The 26824-nt window shown below is 48.9% G+C and overlaps 1 protein-coding gene across 1 annotated transcript in view; it reads left to right on the forward strand.

Annotated features, from left to right (window-relative positions):
• LOC149333195 (cytochrome P450 3A1-like) overlaps positions 1-24944 on the forward strand; it is a 44392-nt gene extending 19448 nt beyond the window's left edge. Inside the window, exons 6-14 of the mRNA XM_089557675.1 lie at positions 151-388; positions 8747-8871; positions 11166-11253; positions 13562-13631; positions 17789-17897; positions 20607-20698; positions 23363-23503; positions 23964-24126; positions 24858-24944. Of these exons, the coding sequence (XP_089413801.1) occupies positions 151-388; positions 8747-8871; positions 11166-11253; positions 13562-13631; positions 17789-17897; positions 20607-20698; positions 23363-23503; positions 23964-24126; positions 24858-24944 (1113 nt within the window). The remainder of the gene's footprint in view (positions 1-150; positions 389-8746; positions 8872-11165; positions 11254-13561; positions 13632-17788; positions 17898-20606; positions 20699-23362; positions 23504-23963; positions 24127-24857) is intronic.
• Positions 24945-26824: the final 1880 nt, after the last annotated feature.

Here is a 26824-nt window from a genome sequence, read left to right on the forward strand (position 1 = left end):
TTCTGCGATTACAAACGAAAACTATTCACTTTTTTGCGCTCTACGTCAATGGTGATACGAATTGAGGGTGCGTGTCAAAGTCTTTTTGTGCAGTCTTCTTTAAAGATGTTTCTGATTAACAATATACCCTTTCCGTTCCACGGGGCCCAGACGATGCCAGTTCTCGAAGAAGACGTCAACATTTTCCTGCGCTTGCTGGAGCAGTACGCCAACACGGGTAAAGAGGTGAACATGATGCGAATGTGCGAGTCCCTGGCCATGGACTTGACCGGAAAACGCTGCTTTGGGACTGACGAGCGATACCAGGACGACCCTGACCACCCGTTGATCTGCCTCGCCAAAAAAACCGCGTGTAGCGGAATGACCGGTGCACTCCACCTGGTGGGCCGTGAGTCATATCGTTTAGTACTCTTTCATTCCTCGCGGCTCTCAGTGACGTAAGCCATGTGAGAAGACGTTTCGCTGGTCGGGGCAGAAACACGTCGCACTTGTATAAACGCGCCCCACGCCAATGCTGCGCATGTAAATCTGCGCCAACGACTACGAGTGATGAAGCCCAAAGATGTGATTGAAACTTTTGTCGAGTATTATCGCCTTTATTCGCCTGGGTGGAAACTGACTGGCGGACCGCTGGCCCTGTCTCTCGGTAGTACTGGATGTGGGGGCAGGCGCCTTGCGGCGGCGCTGTGACCAGACCAGTCGACCTTAAGATTGGTCGCTTGCTCCCCACTTCCGGTTTATTTGGTCGCCATTTACTTCGCGGAAAAATGCAACGAAAAGAAAAGGATTCTTTACAAAATACGGCCCCTGTCGCAGACGATTCGAAAGTTATCGCGTTCCTTCCGGTGAAAATGAAGTAATGAATTCAACCTGGAGGGACGGTTGCTGGCTCTGCAACGAAACAACGGTGCCTGATATGGAGCAACCATTTGGCGATCTAAACGCTTATATTTCTTTCATGATGAAGAAGGCACTTACACACTTCAATGGCGTTTAGGATAACTTTAATCAGAAGAGGTTAAGCCTGAAGTGACCGCCTTGATATCACGTAGACGGTTGTCTACATATCAGGGAGCGAATGCACGTCTCCTTGACGACCAAAGATTACGTGTTCAAGTATGAAGGAATCGCACCGGCTCTAAAAAGTCGGGAATCCGTTGTTCAGGATTCGCTTCAGTCTCTCTTTACTGCTGACGCTGGCCTGAGTGGGTCAACAGCTTGATGTTTATTTTATTTTCTAAATTCGGTAAATATAACGGCCATGAGGTTATTCCACAGCAGAAGGTCCCCAGGATCAAACGTAGGAAGGGGAACCTCGTGCTGGTGGTCCCGCTCCTGCCTTTTTTTACGAGAAAATATAGGGGCGTTAAATTTTGACTGATTCTGACCCACGGCTGGCTGTTTGTTGGCTTTATCTCAGATGTGGTTATAAGTGCTTTGCAGTCTTACCGTCTTTGATAGAGCAGGTGGTGGCACCAAGCCGGTTTAACCTAACCTTAACCATACTTAAACCTGAATTAACGACAAATGACCAATTGGAGCAGTCGTGCAACAACCGGCATTGGTGACAGGAGAAAAAGACCTTGAATCCTAGTAGGAACTAGCTGAACTCCAAGAAACTGTTATTTTTAGGCTGCCGCCGATTTGGCTAGTTAATGAGTGCATGAGCTCAAACCTGGTGCAGCTGATTACAGATTCATTCGTTTGCCGTTTTTCGGTAATACTTTAATGAAAAAATTCAGGGGGCACTTTGACTGTCTGAAGTGCGTAGAGGCGAAAGCGTTTTCCTCACCACTTTGACTGCTTCTGTGGCACTGGTGGCGTCACATGTAATTGAGTACTAAATACTAAATGACGTCAAATCATCAATTAATGGTTAATTACTGAGTAATGCCTGAATACTAATTAACTGTTAATTTATGACGCTTAAGCTTCGCCTTTAGGAGTGGAATGCGACAGCGTGTTGTAGCGCTGCCAGGGAGTGGTGGTGGTGAAAACATTTATTACGAATGAGCAGGAGGTATGTTTGGATCGCTGCCAGGGAGTCCACGGAACACCACTACCCGTTCGGTGCGATGCGTTTCCCTTTCAACGCAACGCTTTTTGAGGAAAGGAAATGGCGCAGTAATTCTCTGTCATCTCGGTGTGCACCTGAACCGCACCGTAGAGGAAGGGAGGAAGTGGGAGTGAAAGAAGAAAGAGGGGCCTGATGAAGAAAATGAAAATTGTATTTGAGGAAAGGAAATTACGCAGTAACGGTCTAACATATCTCGGTGGACACCCGTCAAAATTCAGGGGGGCACTTCTTTGACCGATAGTGCGGTCAGTAATGTGTGGTTAAGATGTTAAGCTTCGCCTCTAAGTGGAAGGCGACAGCGCCTTGCAACGCTGCCAGGGAGTCCATAGAATGCCATCGCCCATTCGATTCTACGCCTCGCTCGTCGGTAAATTAGTTTTTGAGGAAAGGAAATGTATCTGTCTCTCATATCTCGGTGGACACCTAAACCTCGCCGGAAGGGAAGGGAGGATGGGGGGAGTGAGCGAAGACACCGTATTCACTAGAGGCGCCTTTGTTCATTCTAAACCATCGAGCTGGCATACAGAAAAGAAAGCTGGCATGGCTGAGTGGATAGCATGCTCGTCTCGCACTCCGAAGACCGGGGTTCGAATCCCGAGCTCGACCAATATCCTACTTGGTTTTATTTATTTATATGGCCTGACTAGAAAAGCTAATTAGGCTAATTGGGAAATTAAGTAATTAACTAAGTTCAGACCCACTTACTTGCAGCATCACTATACGATCCCTTCAATTGGTTGCATGCTTACTAGCCAAAGTACAATTGGCCCCGTTTGAAATTCGCGCACTGTGACGTCACGACCGTTTCGACCAATTGAAAAGCGTGACATTTCTGTCGACAACTGCTGCTTACAACGATGAGACATTAAAGGCTTTCGCCTTAAAACAAATATTTTTACCTCAGAACACCTACCTTCGGGAATCATTGAAAGTCTTCACTGAAGCACCTGGTATTTTGCAGTGCGCACCCACACGCAACAGCCTGTCATTCGTTTGCATGGTGGAGGTGTGGCAAAAATATTGTGAAACATCCTAAGCAATATCTTCAATAGTGGTTCCTACCGTAGAGTTTCTTAATATTGTCAGTGGACAACGAAGAAGACAGTGCTGTGCTCGTGCAATGAGCGCGAAGAGGACGAAGTGTGATCTGTGCGCCGTTGGCCGGCAGTGGTTCGATTGAGCTGCTGTGAGCTGCTGTCAGCATCCCTCAGTGACTACTTCTTGTGTGCCTACATTTACGTAACATCTCTTGGTGGAGGTGCTGGGTACGAGCCGCCATGCCGCTGACCCGACGAGCCGACGAGCCGACGAGCCGATCCGTCGAGATAGCTACCGACGTGCCTGCCACGCCAACTGTCGTCCTAGCCCACCCTCGAGACCCGGGCACATTCTGCGGTACCGATGGCGTGCACGTCGAAGACTGGCTCTCGCTGTACGAGCGTGTGAGCACACACAACCGGTGGGACCCCACAATGAAGTTGGCCAACGTCATTTTCTACTTGACGGGCACTGCAAGGGTCTGGTTCGAGACACACGAGGAAGAACTAACCAGTTGGGACCTGTGCAAGCAGAAGCTTACCGAATTGTTCGGTAAGCCATTCGGACGTCAGCTGGCTGCGAAGAAGGAGCTTGCATGCCGCGCACAATCGTCCACAGAGTCATATGTGTCTTACATTCAGGACATTTTAGCCCTCTGCATGAAAGTTGATTCCGCCATGTCAGAGAGTGACAAAGTAGGTCACGTTCTCAAAGGAATTGCAGACGACGCCTTCAACTTGCTGGTGTACAAGGACTGTGGAACGGTTGACGCCATCTTAAAAGAATACCGCCGCTTTGAACAAGCGAAAAGCCGCCGTATTTCCCCTCAGTTCACGCGGTTGCCGAACACGGCGGCAACGTCGTCTTGCGTAGACTCATCCCAACCGTGCTCCCTGCCAACATCCGACAGCCTGACACGACTTCTACGCCGAGAACTAGAAGCAGTGTCTCCCACAATTTCCCAATTATCAGTACCGGACAGTGCCCCTGCAGTATCCCTTATACAGGCTGTTGTCCGACAAGAATTCGCCATTCTCGGGATCCGACCCGTATGCTCCATTAGTTGCCCAGATGCTCGTAATGTGTCTCCCGTGCTCGGTGTCCGACATCCATATCACACTCGCCGCAGCCGCAACCCGGATGAGTGGAGAACACCTGACGACAGGCCCATCTGTTTTAACTGCTCCCGGGTTGGTCACATCTCCCGACACTGCCGAAGCCGTCCGTCATCGACCTACCGCCGCTATCCTGATTCTTTCTATCTCCGCCGCTCTTCGTCGCCCCATGAACCACCGCTCGCAAGCTCCGACGCTCAGGCCCCTCCAACTAACCGCTCGTCGTCTCCTTACCGTCGTCGATCTCCGTCGCCCCAAACTCGACGCCCATCATCTCCTGGCCCGTATGCTCGATCCCGTTCGGAAAACTGATGGCTGCAGCGTCTGGAGGTGGTGCTTCTCCGACGACCGACCTTGGAAATCCTCCTTTGACTCTACAAGCCCGACGGAATATACTTAGCGTAGACGTGGACGGGATCCCTGTTACCGCTCTCATCGACACGGGAGCGCACGTCTCCGTTATGAATGCCTCTCTACGCCGTCGCCTAAGGAAAGTGCTCACTCCTGCCCACTCCGCTGTTGTTCGTCTCGCCGATGGCGGTACTTCCGCTGTCGTTGGAATGTGCACAGCCCGTGCGTCAATCGCCGGCCGCCATACTTCGGTTCTCTTCACTGTCCTCGAACACTGCCCTCATGACCTCATCCTTGGCCTTGACTTTCTTTCCGAACATTCTGCCCTCATTGATTGCGCCACAAGTGTCGTTCAGCTCGCCCTACCTTTTAACGAGGAGCCACCGGCTCCAGTTGTCCATCGCCTATGTACCGTGGATTTTGTCCGCCTGAACCCCGAAGCCGTCACTTACGTATCATTCTCTTCCGTCCCACCAGTTCCCGATGGCCAATACATCGTTACTCTAGCCCTTGATATGCCTCTCACACAGAGTGTTGCCCTTGCACATACAGTGGTCACTATGTTTGCCAATCGAGCGTCCCTTCCGATCCTCAACTTTTCATCGCACGTTCAGCCGCTTCCCCAAGGCATGTCGCTCGCCACGCTGTGCCCTGCTTCCGACTGCGTTGTATCAGCTGTAACCGGCTGTGTACCTCCCTCGCCGAAATGCCCCGAGTCCGATGTCCTACCATCTGACCAATACGCAAAAATGATTGCCCCTGACCTCTTACCAGCACAAACTCACGACCTCAGGTGTCTTCTTTCCTCATTTCACGACATCTTGGACTTCGACAACCGCCCTTTGGCTCGGACCTCTGTGGTTACGCATCGCATTAACACCGGTGACGCCGCTCCTATCCACAGACGTCTGTATAGCATCTCCAGTACAGAACGGAACATCATTCAGCAGGAGGTGGACAAAATGCTTACCAAAGACATTATAGAGCCCTCGTCGAGTCCTTGGGCCTCACCAGTTGTCCTAGTTAAAAAGAAAGACGGAAGCTGGCGCTTTTGCGTTGATTACCGGCACCTTAACCGCATCACGAAAAAGGACGTGTATCCTCTCCCCAGAATTGACGACGCTTTGGATTGCCTTCACGGAGCCAAATTTTTCTCTTCCACCTACCTTCGATCCGGCTATTGGCAAATTGCTGTGGATGACCAAGACCGTGAAAAGACTGCATTCGTCACACCAGACGGCTTATATCAGTTCAAAGTTATGCCGTTCGGTCTCTGCAATGCGCCAGCTACCTTCGAGAGAATGATGGACTCCTTGCTTCGAGGATTTAAATGGGTTACATGCCTTTGTTACCTAGACGACGTCGTGGTTTTTTCGCCCTAATTTTCCACGCACCTCGAACGACTGACGAGCATTCTTTCTGTCTTCCGTAAAGCCGGGCTGCAGCTCAACTTGTCGAAATGCCAATTCGCTCGTCGCCAACTGACCATCCTTGGACATCTGGTCGATGCGTCGGGTGTCCGCCCGGACCCTGCTAAAGTTCAAGCTGTCAAAGACTTCCCTCTTCCGCAATCGTCCAGGGACGTACGCAGCTTTGTAAGCCTGTGCTCTTATTTCCGACGTTTCATCAAAAATTTTGCTGGCATCGCACGTCCCCTCACCGACCTCCTTAAGAAAGACAGCCCTTTTACCTGGGGCCCTGCCCAAGGAGAGGCCTTTTCTTCCTTAATCCAATTGCTCACTTCCCCTCCTATATTGGCCCATTTCGACCCGTCGGCATCAACTGAAGTTCGCTCAGACACCAGCGGATATGGTATCGGCGCTGTGCTCGCCCAACGTCACCAAGGTCAAGACCGTGTCATTGCGTACGCCAGCCGTCTTCTTTCCACCGCCGAGCGCTATTACTCCATAACGGAGCGCGAGTGCCTCGCCCTTGTTTGGGCGGTCGCTAAATTTCGACCCTACCTGTTTGGCCGCCTTTTCTCAGTTGTGACGGACCACCACGCTCTTTGCTGGCTTTCTTCGCTGAAGGACCCCACAGGCCGGCTTGGTCGTTGGGCATTGCGCCTGCAAGAGTACTCTTACACCGTTGTTTACAAGTCCGGGCGCCTACATCAAGACGCAGACTGCCTGTCTCGTCACCCTGTGGAGCCGCCAGATCCTGGAGACAATGACCTCGGCCCGTGCTTATTCGCTATCTCTGATCTGCTTAACATCGCGGCCGAGCAACGGCAAGATTCCTCCTTGCGTCCCCTTATTGACCGCCTCACCTGTGCCAACCCCGATCCTTCGCTCCAACTCTTTGTCCTTCAGGATGACATCCTCTACCGCCGCAACCTTCGCCCTGACGGCCCTCCGCTCCTGCTCGTCGTTCCTCAGCGTCTCCGCTCGTCTGTCCTCGCGGAACTACACGACCTGCCCACCGCGGGACACCTCGGTGTCTCTCGCACGTACGATCGGGTCCGACGCCGCTTCTTTTGGCCCGGCCTTTACCGTAGTGTTCGCCGTTACGTTGCCAGCTGTGACCTCTGTCAACGAAGGAAGCGGCCCTCCACTTTGCCTGCCGGCCTTCTGCAGCCTATCGACGTACCTCTGGAACCCTTTCATCGTGTCGGACTAGACCTCCTCGGACCTTTTCCTACGTCCAGTTCCGGCAACCGTTGGATCGCCGTCGCGACTGACTACGCCACTCGGTACGCTATCACGCGTGCCTTACCAACCAGTTGCGCCACCGATGTCGCCGATTTCCTGTTGCAAAATGTCATCCTTCATCACGGTGCCCCACGCCAATTGCTGACGGACCGCGGCCGCTACTTTTTGTCCCGGGTAGTTGACGACATACTCCGGTCCTGTTCCACGCAGCATAAACTCACTACAGCGTACCATCCTCAAACGAACGGGCTTACCGAGCGCCTGAATAGGACCCTCACTGACATGCTATCCATGTACGTCGCACCCGACCATCGTGATTGGGACATTGCCTTGCCCTATGTAACATTTGCTTACAATTCATCGCGGCATGACACCACGGGCTATTCGCCTTTCTATCTTTTGTATGGCCGGCATCCTGCGTTGCCACTGGATACACTCCTGCCGCCTTCTTCGGCCTCGACCACGGAGTACTCACGTGACGCCATCGCTCAAGCAACCTCGGCCCGCGAAACCGCCCGCGACCGTCTCACCGCCTCCCAGGCCTACCAGAAGTCAGTTTACGACCGCCGACCTCGCCCAGTGCACTACACGCCAGGATCACTCGTCCTCGTTTGGTATCCCTCTCGCCGTGTCGGCCTTTCAGAAAAACTCCTACATCAGTATAAGGGCCCTTATCGCGTGCTCCGTCAGGTGACCGACGTGACTTATGAGATTGCCCCCCTCGACCCTCCGTCGTCATCCACCCGCCCTGCCACTGACGTTGTTCACGTGGTTCGCCTCAAGCCATACCGTGCACCTGCTCCGTCTTCCACTTAGCATCGGGGCGATGCTTTCGCCGCCGGGAGTTGTGTCAGTGGACAACGAAGAAGACAGTGCTGTGCTCGTGCAATGAGCGCGAAGAGGACGAAGTGTGATCTGTGCGCCGTTGGCCGGCAGTGGTTCGATTGAGCTGCTGTGAGCTGCTGTCAGCATCCCTCAGTGACTACTTCTTGTGTGCCTACATTTACGTAACAATATCACCTAGATGGAAAACTGGCAGAGCTGCACATCATCCACAGTGCAGAGACGCGGTAATGTCGAGAAGAGATTTCGTATTTGGCTTGGTTATTGTTGTGCACGAAATGTGGATTGAGCCATACCAACTCGACTGTTCTCGCGGGAAACCTCTAAGAATTGCTGAGAAAGTTTTCATACCTTCGTAGCACATGTTTAATTTATTAAAGTGAAAACCACACTATCAAAAAATAATTTCATCTGCGCGCAGGCGAGAGACTTGCAGCGCAGCTATGGATTCCAAGGCAGAATTCATGTTTTCGGCCGAACAGTCGCTCAGGCTAATAAGAAACCTCGTCTTCGTGGCATTCCCGCGATGCCTGAACTATTCTTTAAGAAATTCGTGTAGACGGCGCCAGCTTTCCCTCTACGTAATATAGAGAAACTCTATGGTTCCTACTCAAGAAGCACCGCTGTCGTCACGATCATCTGCAGTTAATAGTTTTTTTTCTTCTTTCCAGAATGCGTCGGAAGTTTAGGGCCATTGATGAGGCCGCTCTGCTTCCTTTCGCTCTTACAGCTAAGCTTCCGTCACAGGAAGAAGTTGCTGGAGAAGACAATCGAAACAAGAATAAAGGATCCTTCTGTAAGTCGAGACTTCGAGAATTTTACACTTCGGCAACATTTAGAACCCCCGCACTAGTAATTTCTGAAGCTATGTCCAAGCGGCTTCAGTTATCTCTCCCTATGCCACTAATTCGCCCTCCTCACCTCTATTATTGAGCATGGATGCATGTACTCGATGGATGGATGGATGAATGGACGGACGGACGTTTGGATGGATGGTTGGACAGACAGATACAGGATGGCTGGATGAATTTGATGAACGAATGGGTGGTGGATTTGATAGACGGATGGACAGATTTGATGGACGGCTGGATAGATTTGATTGATGCATTGATGCGTTTTATAGATTGACGGATGGACGGACGGGAAGAACGTCATTTTTGAATCGGAGTACAGAGGGGCGCCACAAGGGTCCATCGTTTTAAGGCGAAAGCAATTAAGTGCCATGCTCGCGGCCATGAATCTGTCCGTCCGTTACATCTGAAGTGAAAGTCCAGAAAAAAAGAACCGAAAAATCTTGTGCAAATCTAGAATCGAGCCACCATCATTCCGTTCCATAGCCGAGCGTGCTAACCACTATGCTACACAGACTTTTTTTTTCCTTTTTTATCACCGGCTTGGTGAAAAACAAGATCACTGTACGCGAAATTTTAAAATACGTCCTCCGACATTGGGTGCATCGTTCATTAAAAGTGTTTCAAGTGTGCAAGTTCATCCATTATACCCATCCATTCTGGGGGGTCATTTTGGGACTTCAGTGCATCTCTGACATATAAAATGCTCTCATTAAAGTGCTGCCTCGCAGGGCGAGTATCGATGTCTGCATTGCAGACTGCCATACGCACTTTCCACAGACTGTGCAGGCCCAGTAGCATGACCAAATCTAGGGGTACGCTGCAAATATTTTGGACATGTAGAAACCGGATGCCGCGAGGCGACAACGGGAGGTCTTTTTTCAGGGTTCTTTGAACGATGTACCACAGGAATATGGCATCCCAACACTCGAGGAAGACATGTTCTGTGGTCTCTCTTTCTGCACTATGCTACACAGACCACTTTGTATATCATGGTATATATTCTATATGATTATGTGCAGGAATATATATATATATATATATATATATATATATATATATATATATATATATATATATATATATATATATATATATATATATATATATATATTGTGACGAAGACGAAGCTGGCAGTGGCGCGGGACGGAGCGCTCGCGCTAGGCCAGCGGCCATTAAATCATCTCTTGTTCATGGTTCATCACGCCTCATTCTTCGGCTGGCCGCCATGTAATATTTGGTGTGAGGTGCTGGGGTAATCATCGGTATCCTGGTCCGGGAGCTTGGGCGTCCTGTGTCAGCCGTGGTTGTCAGCCGTGAGTCCTTGGCCTGCGTCGACCGGCTTGCCCCAGCCTCTCCGACCTGAACAGACCTCGCCGTTGCTCCCCCGCCCCATCCTTTGCCCTGACCACCCGACACGACGAACTGGAAGCGACCCTTGACCGACGCGACCTGCCGACCCCACCGACCAAAGACGCTGCACACACATGAAGACATCGTTCCCCTGCCTCGGCCGTTCGGCGCGTCTTAGGGCCGTGGCGGTCGGCTCCTGGCGACCTGCGGCCCAGAAGCTTCATGGACCGGGACTCATTCTCTCATCTTTCCCATCGTGGCGGCCAGCACTGCACCATCTTCTACATACAGTTCACCCCCCCCCCCCCCCCCCCCCCCCCCCCCCTTCTCGAGACCATCGCCATTTCGCCGTCTGTTCGTCACCGATCGGGACGATCGCTCGGAGGCCCCGGGTAGTGTGACGAAGACGAAGCTGGCAGTGGCGCGGGACGGAGCTCTCGCGCTAGGACAGCGGCCATTAAATCATCTCTTGTTCATGGTTCTTCACGCCTCAGTCTTCGGCTGGCTGCCACGTAACAATATATATATATATATATATATATATATATATATGAGAGAAGCCAACAGCCACGGAAACCAAGGAACACAGGAGATTTTTTATATTTATTTATTTTGTGCTGTTGCTCAATGGAGAACATTAATAGGTAATTTATCGCTTAAAGATAATTGATTAGAAAAGCAGAAAAAAACCACATGCCACCGGTGGAAACCGAACACAGGACTACAGATATTGAGCGCTGGATGAGTGCGCAACAATAGCTGAACTGCATGATACACAAGCAAGCCTTAGTTGCCTGGGAATTATAAGGGCTTGAAGTGAGGAGTATGCATGACTGAGCCGCTGATGCAGTAACGTTATGTATCTGTTTGTTTGTTTCTTGCACAGTCCCGAAAGCCAGACATTCTTCAGAACCTGCTTGAGGCGAGATATATCGAGCGCGGAACCGACTCTGAAGCAAAGTTGGAAGAAAACGGTGAGCCGCGCCCTCTGTCGGGCCGCACATCAGCCCCACTAGGTTTAAAGAGGCCCCGTTGCAGCCGTGCACCTCGGGACCTCGTTCTGCAATACTTTGTGGTTTAATTCTATGTCATCATAGTCAATTGATGAACTTAAGTTAGGTACGTTGGATATCAGAAGCCTCATGGTCTTCAATTGCCCGCAGCGTTCAATCTTTGCCAGCAAATTTCTGAGCCTTATCACTCCGTCAGATTACAGCGTCCCCGTTGCGCTTCCGTAGTTCCACAGCATCTGTTCTCTTACCATTGACAGTAGAGAGTTTGACTACTGTATGTAACAATGGGATGCCAAATTTGCTTCTGATTCTGAATCTATTTGTTCCTATCAACTTTAAACAGGCTTCCTTCATTCATTATATAACGAATAAGAATTAAAGGCATCCTGCGCAACGACTGACTGAAAAGCTACAGCGATGCTGGCCTACGCTCACATTAGCAATATGTGGGAAACAACCATTATCAGAGTGCTGCGCAAGATTCAAGCAACGTTCAAGAATGTTGCTGCCCAGGATGCAGCTGAACACAGATATCTCGAGGACGACTGGCGCGAGCATTAATTCATTAAGTATTACAACCATGTGTACCCGCATGTGTTGTACCATGCACATCCGCGCCTGAAGCCTCGAAGAACCGAACTGAGAGGAATGTTGCACTAAATTATACGAAGAACGCGTATCAAAACTTTAGGACGAACTGTCTGTTCAAAGCTTGATTTCTGCGAAGCTGCTGGCAAGAATGATTCTTTTAACGGGCGATAAATAGATCATTAGAAAATGATAGGGGTATATATGGGGAGTGAAGATAACCGACTAGCCCTTAGGGCAGAAGTCTCAACACGCGGCCTGCATAGCTTTGTCGTGTGATCTGTTAGCCGCCAGGATTTAATTCTACATTTCGGGAAAATGTCAGTCGTTCACTGTTTTCCTTTGCGGGTGATAATTTGTGGCTGCAATAAGAATTCTACGACGTCCACTCATTCTTTAATTAAAGCGAAAAATCACGTGCATGTCTACGCCCGGTGGTGCCTTAGGTCAGGTGACCTGGCACGCAAAAGGTCACGCAACTTAGGTCACGCGACCTTGCATCGTCATCACAACCTGGACACCGAGTCGTGAGCAAACTTACCCATCCTGGGAGGTGCCAGTGAAGTCAATAACTGGTCTGTGGAGAAGAGCAAACCTGGCTTGCACAAGGCCCACCGCTGGAAGCATCTGCAATCGCAGGGCAGTGGTGCATCGCTTGAAGGAGTATAGACACCAAACTTTCTTTATGCGCGCTTTCTTATTTGTAATGATTCGTAAGGCATTATTATAATGCATTACGATGTGGTATTCTCCTACGACCGCTGAATAAATTATAATGGAATTTATTTCTCGTGCTGTTTCGGTTTTGGTTTCAACAGCCGAACGATGACTCTGACGCCAAAGAGTGGTTCCTTCTCTGTTCTTGTTCCCAGTCGCAGCGCTGGTGAAATTTCAAAGAGTGGTTATATCCCCCGTCGCGGTGGCTCAGTGGTTACGGCGCTCGGCTGCTGACCCGAAAGACGCGGGTTCGATCCCGGCCGCGGCGGTGGAATTTCGATGAAGGCGAAATTCTAGAGGCCCGTGTACTGTGCGATGTCAGTGCACGTTAAGGAACCTCAGGTGGTCGAAATTTCCGGAGCCCTTCCCTACGGCGTCTCTCATAGAATGAGTTGCGTTGGGACGTTAAACCCCAATAAACCGAACCAAAGAGTGGTTATATGTCACGTGAAGCACGAGAAAACAGCAATATAATCGCTACTTCTACACTCATTGTTATTCGAGCTCTAGAGGGAGGCTGGCTTCAGCCTTGTAGTCAATTAAAACAAAGAAGCAGCGATGATATCGCAGTTTTTCATGAATCACGTGACATATAACCACGTTTTGACGTCACAGCCACCGTTCGGCTGTTGAAACCGAAACAGGAACATCATGAGAGATATATTTTATTAAAACTTAATTAGCGGTCGTCGGCCAATACTACGTCGTGATTGATCCATTCATACTAGTGTCTTCCTCATCATTGTAGGGAAGAAAACACGCCGCCGGAATTAGGTGTCTATACTTTTTTAATCGCTGCACCCTTGCGCCAGAAGAGGTATGAGGACTCTCGGGGATCTGTGAAGGCAGAGAATGCCTTCTGCGTTTGTGGGAATTAACCCTTTACGTTATCGCGTCATACCCTCAAAGCGGAGCTGAAGTGTCTCATCCAGTTTTTTATCTCTTCTTGTTTTTCCCCCTCCAGGTGTCCTCAAGTCGAGGGCGTTGACCATCGACGAAGTGATGATCAGTGCGGCGTCGCTCACCCTCGCTGGGTAAGGTGCGCGAGAAAAGAAGTCGGCTGAGGGTGAATGGAAATCCGCCTGTATTGATTGATTCCGATCCTCTCTTAGAAAAGAGGTTACTTTCACGGAAGGCAGAGGTCTTATGAGCCAGGGAATACAAAAAAAAAACAATTGAAATGGACACCTAATTCTATTATGTGTTGGCAATGCGAAAGTATTGGCAGTATTCTTTTTCCGGAAGTTACGTCACTTTTTTCCAGCCAATCAGGAAATTTATCTTCCGACAACACATTTTCTTCCACATGAGGCTTCTAATGATATCACATAGAAAGAAGAAAATGTAGGCATAGCCACCAGTGGCTGTCCCCAAAAGCGAACTTAATGCGTAGCATCCCGTTTTCTTTTTTTATGCGTAGCATATTGCAATCACTCAGTTCAGCCCTTGGGCGCGGCCGGGCAGCCACCAAACCACGTGACGTGACGTGGTTTCGTGACGTCACGCGTCACGATACTACGTAAAAAAAGGAGAAAAAAAGCAAAAACTTCAAAAAGAGAAAAAAAAAACAAAAGAAAAGAAAGAAAAAGACAATAAAAAAGTAAAAGAAAGAAAAGGACGGCTGAGCATGGTGGCGGGTGCCACCGCCCCGTTTCAAAGGGGGCGCTCCTATTCATCCATCCATCCATCCATCCATCCATACGTCACGGAGGAAAAGCTGCTGAGAAAATCGAGTGCCGCCAAGCAATACCTCGCGCAAAAAGACCGCGCAATATGCAACGCATTCTTGGCTATAACCAAGCTAAGCCTGGGCAACTTTTTTTTTTGAGTGATGGTTCGAATGATGCGCAGTCATATTTAGGGTGAAGGCGATGTTCTTGTGATTCTGGAATGCCTTAAGATTGTGACCGAGAGCCGGTAGACCGTTAGCAGAAACGTCACACCAGAACTAGCACAACAGACACAGAGGAACACCGGGGGGGGGGGGGGGGGGGGGGGGTGCTCCAGCATCGCATGGCGGGGCCAGTAAATATGGCAACAATGTGGTGATATAGACTGATATAGACTATGAGTAGCGCGTTCGCCAGGTACTTTATTCGTTTGTGTTCAAGAAGCGGAGAAAGTTACACCGTTTTTGCATTGATCTGAAGAAATCATAAAGTCGAGGAGAAAGAAAACAAAGACACGGAATTGAATCAACACTTTCGTGCTCTTTGTGCCTCTTCTTTTTTTGAGATAATTTACTACTTCGTATCCTTGCACACGCTCTCAACTAAAGTCCTTCTTCCCTACATCGTTCCCCTCCTCCCAGCTGCATCGGTGGCTCAGTGTTTACGGTGCTCGGCTGCTGACCCGAAAAACGCGGGTCCGATCCTAGCCGCGGAGGTCGCATTTTGATGGAAACGAAATTCTATAGAAACATGTACTGTGCGATGTCAGTGCGCGTTAAATAACTGCAGTTGGTAAAAATTATTCCAACCCCTTCAATACGGCGTCCCACACCGCCTGAGTCACATTTGAATTAACCATCCGGCCATCGTGATTTCCCCTCCGCCATCCCTTCTTTCCCAGCGCAGAGTAACCAGCCAAACCCACCCCTGATTAATCTCGCCTCTCTTCCTTCTCCCTCTTGGTTTCAAATGCGGCATGGTTGGAATCCTCATTGGGAAAAAAAGAATGAATGCCGGTAACAAAATTTATCCATTGGCTGGAGGGAACGGACGTCACTAGACCGGATAATTCCGATTGGCTGAAAAAGGTGACTTCACGGGACCGGGAGCGAGAAATTACGCTGCGATCTATGTTCACTGCGGCTGCGTCGGCACTTCTGGACACCTTCGCGGAGATATATAGCCGCCTGCTGGATGTTTCGAAGAGATGTCTGGTCGTGTGCAAACATATATCTAGGGTTCTGCTACCAAAACCATCAAAGAATGGGAGCAAATTGAAGTAAAGGCATCAACAGCTTTTAATGCAACCGCATTGTCAATACGTAATTCAATTAGGTGTCTTTAATTTTTTTTTCGTTACTAATGTTGCCGCGAACTTCGCATAATAACGAGCAAACGAACCATGCATTTCGGTGACTAAGTAGTCGAGTACGGGCATGTGTTGAAGGTTGTCAGAGGATTTACGATGAAATCTTTTCCCGCTTTAGTGCACTGCAGTGCAGAATGTGGGCAGTACTAAGACGCGCAAATGCAAAAAGTCAACAATTTTTGTATTCGCCTTGAAAGCATTTGCTCTTCTCAGGAAAGATGCAGCAAACCCACGAATGTCTTCATGCTTTATTGTTTTCGTACCTTATTTTCGTTACAGCTAATGCTTGTTGTGATTTTCAGAGTTCCCCATGCCGCCGAAGGGATCTGTTAACGCTATCACTTCATGCCCTTAAAGGTGCACTGAAGAGGAATCTGAACTCGTCTTTTTGCCGCGGGAACTCGATCTAAACGTTCCGAGCATTCCTAGAAACGGCGACTTATTGCCCTGTGTGGCCGATTTTCTTAATTAAATCGAATTAACGTCCGGCTCCCGCCTTTATTTTTTTTAATTCTCCCCGTACGGTGGGTGGAGTCGACCAACGCGTGGAGTGCCTTTCAGCCAGCTCCGTGGAGGCTTTGCTTTCCTTTTATTTTGTTTTTTAGGTTTCCGTGAATAAATAGTTTCATTCGCAGATAATATAGCCCCAAAATAAGCCCGCAAAAGTAAAAATACGCGCGGACTATTTGCTTCTACGGATTATTACGTATTACTCCGCCGATAGCAGAGCGGCAAGCCTCCACGGAGCTGGCTGAAAGGCACTCCACGCGTTGGTCGACTCCGCCCCCCGTACGGGGAGAATTTAAAAAAAAAAAATAAGGCGGGAGTCGGACCGCGCTGCCGTTACATGTCACATGAAGACCATAATGGTCGGCGCCTGGCACGAGCGGAAGCGCTAGCCCGATATTATGGCAACAAAACAGGTGTATACTACGTGGACGCCTCCGGCCCTCACCATGGGGGATGGTACACGGCCGCGGTAGTTCACAACAGCAACACAGTTAACGGCCTAACTTTTAGAGCTCGCAGTGCAACACAAGCAGAAGAGGTCGCGATTGCTCTCGCGGCCTCACATTCCAATTCAAAATACATAATCACCGACTCGCGAGGGGCCTGTCGGAACGTCGAACAAGGCTGCACTCCCTTCCTAGCCTATCGAATATATCAAAATTGCATACGGGATACGGACCCCGCACACCGTTACCTCATATGGGCCCCTGCTCATCAGGGGTTGGCAGGAAACGAGGCAGCAGACGCAGCCGCCCGCGCGCTCTCTCACCGGGCTGTTTTCTCCTCCCCATCCGATCAGGAACCCGATTTTAATCCGGTCTATACATTCAAAGATATTACAACATATTATCAAAATTGTCATCGCCTTTACCCTAGCCCATGTAAAGGCCTAAAGAAGGCGGATGAGCGGCTCCTTCTCCGCCTTCTCACCAATACTTTGCTGTGCCCGGCAGCGTTAAAACATTTTGACCCCTCCTTTAGCGGCAGCTGCCCACACTGTAGTGCAGTGTCTTCTGACACCTATCACATGGTGTGGGCCTGCCCCTCCAACCCCGCTATTCCCCCCATCCCCAACCCAACCCGGGAGGACTGGGAGGCGACCCTGCTCGGCTGCCACGACTTACAGGCCCAACAAGCCTTAGTCGGGCGCGCCCGGGCGGCGGCAACCGCCACTGGGGTCCCATACTAGGGACCTCCACCTAGTGTTTGTAAGGATCGGTCCCTTACGGGCTGATCCAAACATACCTCCAGTTCATTCGAAATAAATGTTTTCACCACCACCCACCAAACTTCTCCATTTGTTAGTCGGGGCTCGTGTCTGTATCTTGTATCTCTCCTCTGTCTCGTGGTCTTCCGCTGTATTTAACTGAGCACGTAGAAATAAGTGTCCACTCCAATGTGTTATTGTTGGCATATCATTAGCCTTGGCCTATTGGGCTCGAAAGCTCTTTGTCCATTTCAAACGTTACGGTAAGAAGAAAGGTGATAATAGTGATGCCACCACGCACTTAAGTAGAAAGCCGCGATTGACGGTATATTGCGAATCGCAGTTTGTAGAGGTATATGAAAAAAGCGCTTATTAATTGTTATATAAAATAATCCATGTATAGTAAACTCTACTCGAAGGCATCTCCTAACACAGGTTTGGGACAATGGCATCCGCGCTTTGTTACCTCACATTTACGCTCGCCAAGCACCCGGATGTTCAAGAGATGGTGCGCCAAGAAGTCAAAGAGGCTGTCCGCGATGAGGTAAGATTTAAAGCTCAGTGTTCGAGCTTATGTTCTTGTCTGTGGATGAGTTAGCACAAGTTTATAGACCGTCTTAGCTCTCTTAAATGTAATAAAACAGTTTTGTCCTGTTTGTTCTCACTGTTGAACAATTATCAGTCATTACCAGTTCACCCAATGTGACGCTCTTCTTCATGATTACGCACGGATTACTTCATAGCGCAGCACTCAGCACATAAAGGTATATGGGCAAACGTTTCTGCTGTCTACCTTCATGTGCTGTGGGCTGCATGTTGCGGTACGAACTAATAAATCTTTCATATAGCAATTCTTTTCCATCTGTTCCACTCTATATTATTCTTGCTGGCATACATTATGCTGTCTGGCAGATGAAAAACCTAACATAACTCTAGAGTCAATAACAAAAGGCGAAAATTAACAAATCTCAATTAGAATTGTTTAAATATTTCTACCACCATGTCGTAATTTCGTCACATCGATGGTGTTGCTGCTTTGCTAGAGCCGCTCCTATCCAGTCGCAGAAAGTGTTCTTGACTTTAACAGAAAAGCAAACGGTGATAGATGATTATGAAGAACAAAGCGCGAGGTGCTTCACAGAAAAAAAGGATAAAGAAATGTTTGTTTTTCACAGCACCGCGACAACCAAGTAGAATAACTGTGAGCTTTCAGAACTATACATTGTCTCTCCCAAAACTGTGTGTGGCCGTACTCATTCAAACATAGGCTGGTCATGAATTTAGCTTGACTACGTAAGCAAGGAGCCATATGCCGGTAAAAAAAAATGCGCAGCTAAGCTTACCGGTCTAGCGCATTAATCACGGAGAACTTATTGACATTACGTCCAAAAGGTCTGAAGTGGTACAAAGCCCCGTATGGCCGCATCAAAGATTTCCGTAGCGAGGCCGGCAGCGCAAGCGGCGCCATTGCTCTCTCTCCCGCATGCTCACTCCGTGGCAAAGCGCCACAGCAAAGACGCCACGCACCAGCTTTTGCAGTGTGGTACGACTGCCGAAGAGGCCTGGTATACGGGCTTGGTCGACTGCTTGGAAGCACCCGTTGCGACCCTCTCCCCGATCGGAGGGCGCTTTTTGATCAGGATTATGAGCCTAGAACTCCTGCTGATTGTCAAAGGAGAATCGTGATTGTTTCAGCCAATAGGTATCTTACAGAAGGTTGACCTGTATTCTAAGGTATAAATTACGGCTTCTTACCCTTAGGGTGCGACGACCGATCTGGGCTAGCGGGTTCACCGATTGATTATCACATACGAGAAACCACACATGAGTGCGCCTGCCTCTGACGGCGTTTGCCACTGCCTCTAAACTGCCACTTAAAAAACACACAAAGCCCCAGTAGGCCAGGAATGATAGGCCAGATCGTGGCTTCGAGAAAGCCTGTTCTGCATTTCGATCTGCTCTAGGGGATCCTGCGATTCGCATTCGGTAAAGTTGGTCTTCGCTGGAGGGTGAGCCCATAATAGAGCGTCCGTCGGGAGTTTGCGCCCGAGCCGTCATCTGAGTAAATATGTATACATAGCTGTCTATCTGTTTGCTGCGGCGTGGGGCATGTAGACGGGTCGATGATGCCGACAACGCGCGCGTGCGCTTTGCCGAAACACCTACGCCTACGGCTGGCGCTCACGGACGCATAAGGGTGAGGGCGGTCGGCGCGCATTAGGGAAACCACCGTGCAACTGCTGAAGCCGAAAAGAAGTATTGAGAAACGGAATTCACCAAGGTATTTGCGTGTGCAAGAAAAGGTTGGTGACAGACAGGTCCTTATTGCCTGGCGTATCGCCAGCTATCACGATCGGCATCCACACGGAGCCACACAGTCCAGAGAGACTCTGGGAAATGGGGCCTCAGACTGGATGGCTCCAGCTGCAACGAGCCACACGGTTTGGTAAAGGCTCAGGGCAGGCAGTGACGCGAACAATTGAAGGACACTGCCGTGTACTCTGGTCTATTCTGACAAAACAGGTTAGGGATAGTTATCTCCGTAACCAAACCGGCTTTGGAAAAAGGGGGCCTTGAATAATGAACGGAAAATTGAAGCGCCATTAGTGCCGCGCGGACGCAAATTAGAACCAACAGAGATGAGCACGGCCCTTAGATTCAACTTAGGAAAACAACATGGCGAGCGAGACAGTGTGTTCCAGTGCGTTCCCTGGCAGAATGATAACGAAATGCTCCAAGCTGTTCAATGTCGCCAGGAGGAACGGAAGGAGCTACCACTATTATTCCCCGTTTAGCGTCCCGCGCTGCCTGTGCTACCATGCTGATATCTGGCCGGCTATGTTCGCACCCAAAGCCTACATTGTCATTATTCAAAGCAGAAAAGTGAAAAGCAGACGGAATTTACGGGAGGCATAAATGAACTCCCTACTGCCTGGAGCAAGCATTCTTCAAAGCGACAATGTGCACGTACCGCTATCTGCAATACCAGACATTTCTTTTTGCATAACCTGTTTTAGTGCCTACTGCTCACAGAAGCGTAGATAGTCAAGTTAGCCTTCATCTAGGGATTTTATTTGGCGTATGCACAGCCTGGACTCATGCCGCGACGCTAATTGGTGAAGCTGAGTGTAGGCATAACGAGTGTATATTACAGCATCTCCTATCGTTTTACAAGCGTGATCACACATTGACGTTTATGTGGCGTTACTGTTGACTGCACGACACGCTGTATAATACAGAATTCGTCGTGTAGGGCACGCTGGATTACGAGACTGTGATGAAGAGGCTGAATTACCTGGAACAAGTCATGAACGAGACTCTACGTTTGTATCCTCCGAGTCTAACGTGAGTGTACCAGCGACTATCCAGCACGGACGGAGCTTGCAATCTACTTTTTTTTTTATGCGCGTCATCCCCTTTTATGAACAAGATGGCAGGCAGTGACCTGCCGTTCGAGACTGGTATTAGATGTGGGTGTGGCTGCACGCGGTGGCCACCTGACAGAAATATCCAGGGCTGTCCGAGCGGCGCAGTTTTCGGAGCCTTTATACCGAAAGAGAAAGGACGAGTATTACTAGCTATACCTGAAAACAGGAACTGAGCTAAAATGGCCCATGAAAGGGCTTAGAAGGTGGCTTCGAAATGACTGTATTATGCAGACTAAAAACCATTGGGCGTTCATACACCGCACAAGTTCGCAAAACCAAACCGATAATTTCCACATAATTTTTAAAAATTCTCATCACCGCGGCTCCCGGCGACGCGTGCTGCCGATTTCCCGCGCGACTCCAGGCTTACTGCGTGATACAGCTAGTGTGACGTCAGATCTCAGGGCTGTCATTGGCTCGCGGAAAGCCAAAACGACGTAAGTAGACTGATGAGGCACACACGGGACCAACCAAACTTGAGATATAGCTTCCTGCATCTGCCTCTCTATTCGGAGCGAGCTCCACCAGGGGAGAAAACGGCGCTAGCGTAGGTGGAGGTCACGCGACCCATATTGCTGCGGAAGCAGAAGCCGGTGAAAAGTATTTGTGCGCTTCAAAAGACCCAGGCGCCATTGTTTTGTTACTTTTCCTCGTTAGCGAGTTCCTGCGTTGCATAATGTGGTGATGTGACGTCGTGGTTACAGGAGCACTGTACTTATGCTTTTTTGTCCGTGCTGCCTAATTGCCTGCAGTGCCCCAATGCCAAACGTACGCGACAGAACTCGATGCAAAATTCGATTTTGATCCGGAAGATGAGAAGCTGCGGGAATCATGGTTCAGAACTGCAAAAAAGCGAGTACACACTCTCGTGTGTGCAACAAGCATTTCAAGGAGCATTACTTCGTTCGTGAACTATAATGGCCCCCTGTAAGCTAGAACTATTACAAAACATCTTTCTTTGCCGATTCCGTTGAATGTGAAGAAAGAGGTCTTCTTATTGGCAGCAAAAAAGTGATCCACTTCAGTAAGGCTCTCGATAAAAAGCATCCAGCGAAGGCATGGACTTCCGTACTCAAGTATCGAAAAAAAAATACTTTGTCCTAAGAGTAGCAGTTTCTACAAAACAATGATAACTCTTTCGCTAAGTAATGGAATGATGTGCACTGTGGGTGTGTCATTCACGCTTTCGTGCAATTTTTTTTTGAAGCAGCGACCTTCTGAAGAAAAATGATTCACAAAAACGACCAATCGTTCGACTCACGAAAAACATTTCCGCTAAATCTCCGTAGCCTTCACGGTTCGCTGCAAAACATCTTCATATAGCAGTACTGCTATGCCCATGAAAAACTCGACGTGAGTGCCAGTGAAGCTTTTTAGTACAATCAATCATGTAAACAGGACGTTGATGATCTCCGTTCTCCTACTGCAAAGCTTAAACATTCAGAATGCCAATAAATTGCTTCCGAATTAAGTTTTTCTGCCGTTGACAGATACTGTCTGGGTTCTTTCATCATTTAATGAGCTGCACAGACAGTAACACCGCAGCGCTCTGTTAATTATTATCCAGTTCGTTCAGTGGAGATCGCAAATGCAGGCATCAAGTAGCCTCTATACTCAATACACGTCATAGATAATTATTTTAAGAAATTATATTCGCACAGCGGTATTCATGGCTGTATGAATTACACTCTGGTTAAGCATGCGGCGATTCTGAACAAAGTGAAATGTGGGACAAGCGTATGCTCCGTCAGAACGCGTTCCCAGCACTCCTTTGCATTTAACAGTGCAGAGGGTACTACCACATTCAGCATACACTCCGGATTGGACGCCCGTTTTTATGCGAAGCATACTAACCGCACTACCGAGCTCTTCGTTGCTGCGCCGCGCGCGGCCGCGTAGCTACCACTTGACCTACATCGGCGCACCACGTGATATGACGTCACAACAGCTGTGACAGCTGGGGCTCAACTCGTGCGCTCGCTTGCGGACGCGCAGCCTCCACCGGCGGCCTAACTCCCGCTCCTTCCGCTAGGGGCGCTGACGTCACAACAGCTGTGAAAGCTGGGGCTCAACTCGTGCGCTCGCTTGCGGACGCGCAGCCTCCGCCGGCGGTATGCTTCGCATCCTAGGCTTAACCATAAGCTAAGCCAGGCCATTTTTTTGCACCTCTTTGGGGTAGTTGGAAATGGGTGGCGGGGTGGGGGGCAGTAATAATTTAGTCTTAGGCGATGGGAATAGGGGCGTCACCTATTTGAGGGCAGAAATGGCGCATGACATGGAGGCTTTTGGTGTGAAGGTCAACCGATGATAGCCACTATGTGTAGAAATAGGCGCTCAGAGAAGAATTGTTGCCGAACTGATTGTATTTATTGTAACTACCGCGAACCGACTCTTATCCTGTTAGGTGACTGTGCGATAAATTTGAGCTCATAATGTGAATGATATATGCTAAAAGAGCTTAGCATTGCAAATCAGAACTTGGAAGAAAGTATTCTTCATGCTTATATTCCGATCACGTAACTGATTTGCTATTGATGATGCTGATTTGCCACTGATGGATGCTATCTGGAACTATCTGCAGGTATGTCACTAGGGCGGCCCAGGAAGATTTCGAGTACAAGGGCATAAAATTCAAGGCTGGGACATGCTTCATGGTGCCGATCTTCCAAATACAGAGGGACGCACGCTTCTGGCCTGAGCCTCTGGATTTCAAGCCTGAGCGGTGAGAGGGCAGGCTTTCGATGCAAAACTGCACGTACGCACTCAACTGCGACACTGCCTTTATCACTTTATGTTCTCACGGTGGACAGCGTCTGTCGTGTCGCGCCATCATCCTGGCAGCCCTTGCATACCGATGACTGTCCGGCGATTGTTGGCTCTTTGAAACTACTAGCACATCTTTATTAAAACTTCCAAGATGCTGAGATTTCGAGTCATGAAGCTTGTGAATGCCTCCTTATGCATAACTGGTTACATTGATATCTCGTATCGAGCGGATTCCTTCCGGTACATTAGGTTCAAAGTCGCCTACCAGCAAGACTAAAGAATGAAATACCTAATTCCCATCTGTGTGCTGTTAGAAATCAGTAGAAGCTTTCCAATGTATGGATTTGATTTATCGAAAAACTAGGAAAGGGAGACTGGTGCGTTGGTAACTGCTGCTCTGTTTTGTTCACCGCTAGATTCTCCCCTGAGAACGAAGGCAAGCTCAACAAGAGGGCCTTCGTTGCGTTCGGCGTTGGACCGCGCAACTGCATTGGCCTGAAGTTCGCCGTGCTGTACTTAAAATTCACTCTGGCGAAACTGGTGCAAAAGTACTGCTTTGAACTCGGGCCGTCGCAAATGGTGAGGACCAGATTTCTATGTTCAGCCACCGGTAGATCCGGATTCCCATTTCACTGTCTCGCTCTCAAGGGAATTCGGTTAGTAAGAAAATTGGAAATTTATTAATCTAGCTGTTCTATTTATCACTGTGTATGAAGTTTTTGCAAGCTTGCTCATTGTTTTTCTTGTTTCCTCTTTGCTTAGATAACCTAGCGATCAGAAATACGAAGCCTAGAATGCAACCTAATACGTAGCTTTTATACACAAAATCCATGTGCTGTGCGGTGTGGTAAAACTCCTCCAATATGGTTGGAGGTAAAACTCCTCCAAATTCAACTACCGGTGGTTCAATCCAACATACTATACCGTATCCTTCCATACTGGCCCATACAAATTGTTCAACGTGCACCGTGTCCAGTTCGCGTGAATTGAGGAACTCAAAACACTCACTCGTCTGCAGCGTTGCACTCGACTGCCAATATTGCAGTAAAATATCTCGCATGCGTTGACTTGAAAGCCATGAATGGGATGCATACGGTCGCCTTTTGACCATAGCAATTATAAAATATTGTTCAGTATTTTCCTAATGCCATATGAATATCATATAGTGCGCACTTTTGGACCACAACAATTATAAAGTATTGTACAGAATTTCCCTAACAGCGTACTGATATTCAGGACATTCTGGTGTGGTCGGTAGTTAAAGTCACTTTCACACGTGTTTGTATTTGATGTTTTTTTATTTATTTCAGGGAGAAATGACGTTGGCCTCAAATGCTATGATGTCTGAACCTAGCGAAGGACCATGGGTCATCTTTCGTCACGCCAAGCCCAGATAATGGCGTGCTGTGTGAATTCGTAGAAAAGTGTGCGCTATTCTCATGGAAGCTGGCAATACGGCTTTAATCGAAGCGCTGTGATACTCTGCAGGACACGTGTTTTTTTTTTTTGCCACCACCGAAGCAATAAATGTTGGCACCTGTTTTCCCTGCGTTGTTCTGAGTGTTTCGTTAACTCTGTATATACTCTGAACACTAATTAGCCTTCATAGTAGCAAAAAAAAATGGCCTGGCTTAGCTTATGGTTAAGCCTAGGATGCGAAGCATACCGCCGGCGGAGGCTGCGCGTCCGCAAGCGAGCGCACGAGTTGAGCCCCAGCTTTCACAGCTGTTGTGACGTCAGCGCTTCTAGGGGAAGGAGCGGGAGTTAGGCCGCCGGTGGAGGCTGCGCGTCCGCAAGCGAGCGCACGAGTTGAGCCCCAGCTTTCAAAGCTGTTGTGACGTCATATCACGCGGTGCGCCGATGTAGGTCAAGTGGTAGCTACGCGGCCTCGCGCGGAGCAGCAAGGAAGAGCTCGGTTGTGCGGCTAGTATGCTTCGCATAAAAGGGAGGAAGCTATGCTCTTTCGCATTCCCGTTTAGAGTCAAGAGTATGCTGCCGAAGCACTGCGGCAGACCTCCGTCATCAGAAATGCTTAATATTTACGGTTCGCGAAGGAAACAAGATCCCTCTTGAATAAACACGGAAGTTCTCGAAGTTACGAAGTTTTTAACCGAAGGCTTGAACTTTCGCTATTTGAGAAACTAATGACCTCTGGTGGCGCAGAAGCCAACTCCCATTGCTAACTGCAACAAGTTCATACGCTTTGCGATGGGGTTATGCCTTCGTTGCGAAGATTAAGCATTTCGTATAGTATTTAGTGACGGAAATCTACCCCGGTGACTTGGGCAGCATACGTTGGTCCTTAAGGAGAGCGCGCAAGAGAAGAGATTATTCCCTTTCTACACCCATGTAGGCTACTTCATGTTCAGAGACGTAGCGACATAAATGTCGTTGGACGTGCGAAGTAAAAGAAATTACTGTTTGTGGAACGATAATCTACATGATAGTCAACAATTCTCCTTCAGGCTAAACATTTTTCGCTCTTTTCTCTCCCTAGCAGCCCAAGCGGTGGACGAGATGGAAGAGGGCAAACTTCATGACAAATACGAATACGTATTTTACATGATGGGGCTTCGGCGTTTTGCAGGCGCTCTTGCGTCGATTAGCTGGTGTAAGACACTTTCTCGCTGATGCATTTTAGTGCATAAAAAAGTCTGCTGTTTACTCAACTTCATGGTGTTAACCTCCACATCGATAATTTGACTTCAGGCCGCTTGCTGTTCTGATAACTTCCAAGTCAGCTTTGCGATCTTCCTTCAAGTATAGGACTCCAATCGACCCGTCTGGCCAGCAGGAACCGACTCGCCGGTAGCCTTCTTCTTGCCGTGCTCAAATTAAGCTCTTTCCTGACTAAAACGACGGTGTGTGAGCGGGCTGACTAGCCCCGTTGGACCTGAGCCAGACGTCATAGCTCGGACTATTAGAAAATAGAGGAAAAATTAAAGCAACAGCAAGCCCCCCGTTTATCTCATTGGCTGCTTCCAGAAGAGTAGCGTGGCTTCTTGGTCTTCTTGGTTAACAAACAGTAGCACAGAGTATACAAATGACACACAAACGGGAACGAACAACACGGGGGCTAACTTTCAAAAAGTTAAGTTTCAAAAGGTTTTTCGCCAGCAGCCCATTTTGTCAGCCTGAATATGACACGTTAACACATGTGAGAAACGCGAGCTCTTTTGCAAAGAGGAATATTTACGGAGCGATAACGCATGTGCGTCCTGATCTATTAATATTTTCAGCCGCAATCATTAGACTTGTTACCCTGAATATCAGAACA

The sequence above is a fragment of the Amblyomma mixtum genome, chromosome 8 (genome assembly GCF_055824585.1).
Source record: "Amblyomma mixtum isolate Tamu chromosome 8, ASM5582458v1, whole genome shotgun sequence".
Taxonomy (NCBI): Eukaryota; Metazoa; Arthropoda; class Arachnida; order Ixodida; family Ixodidae; genus Amblyomma; species Amblyomma mixtum.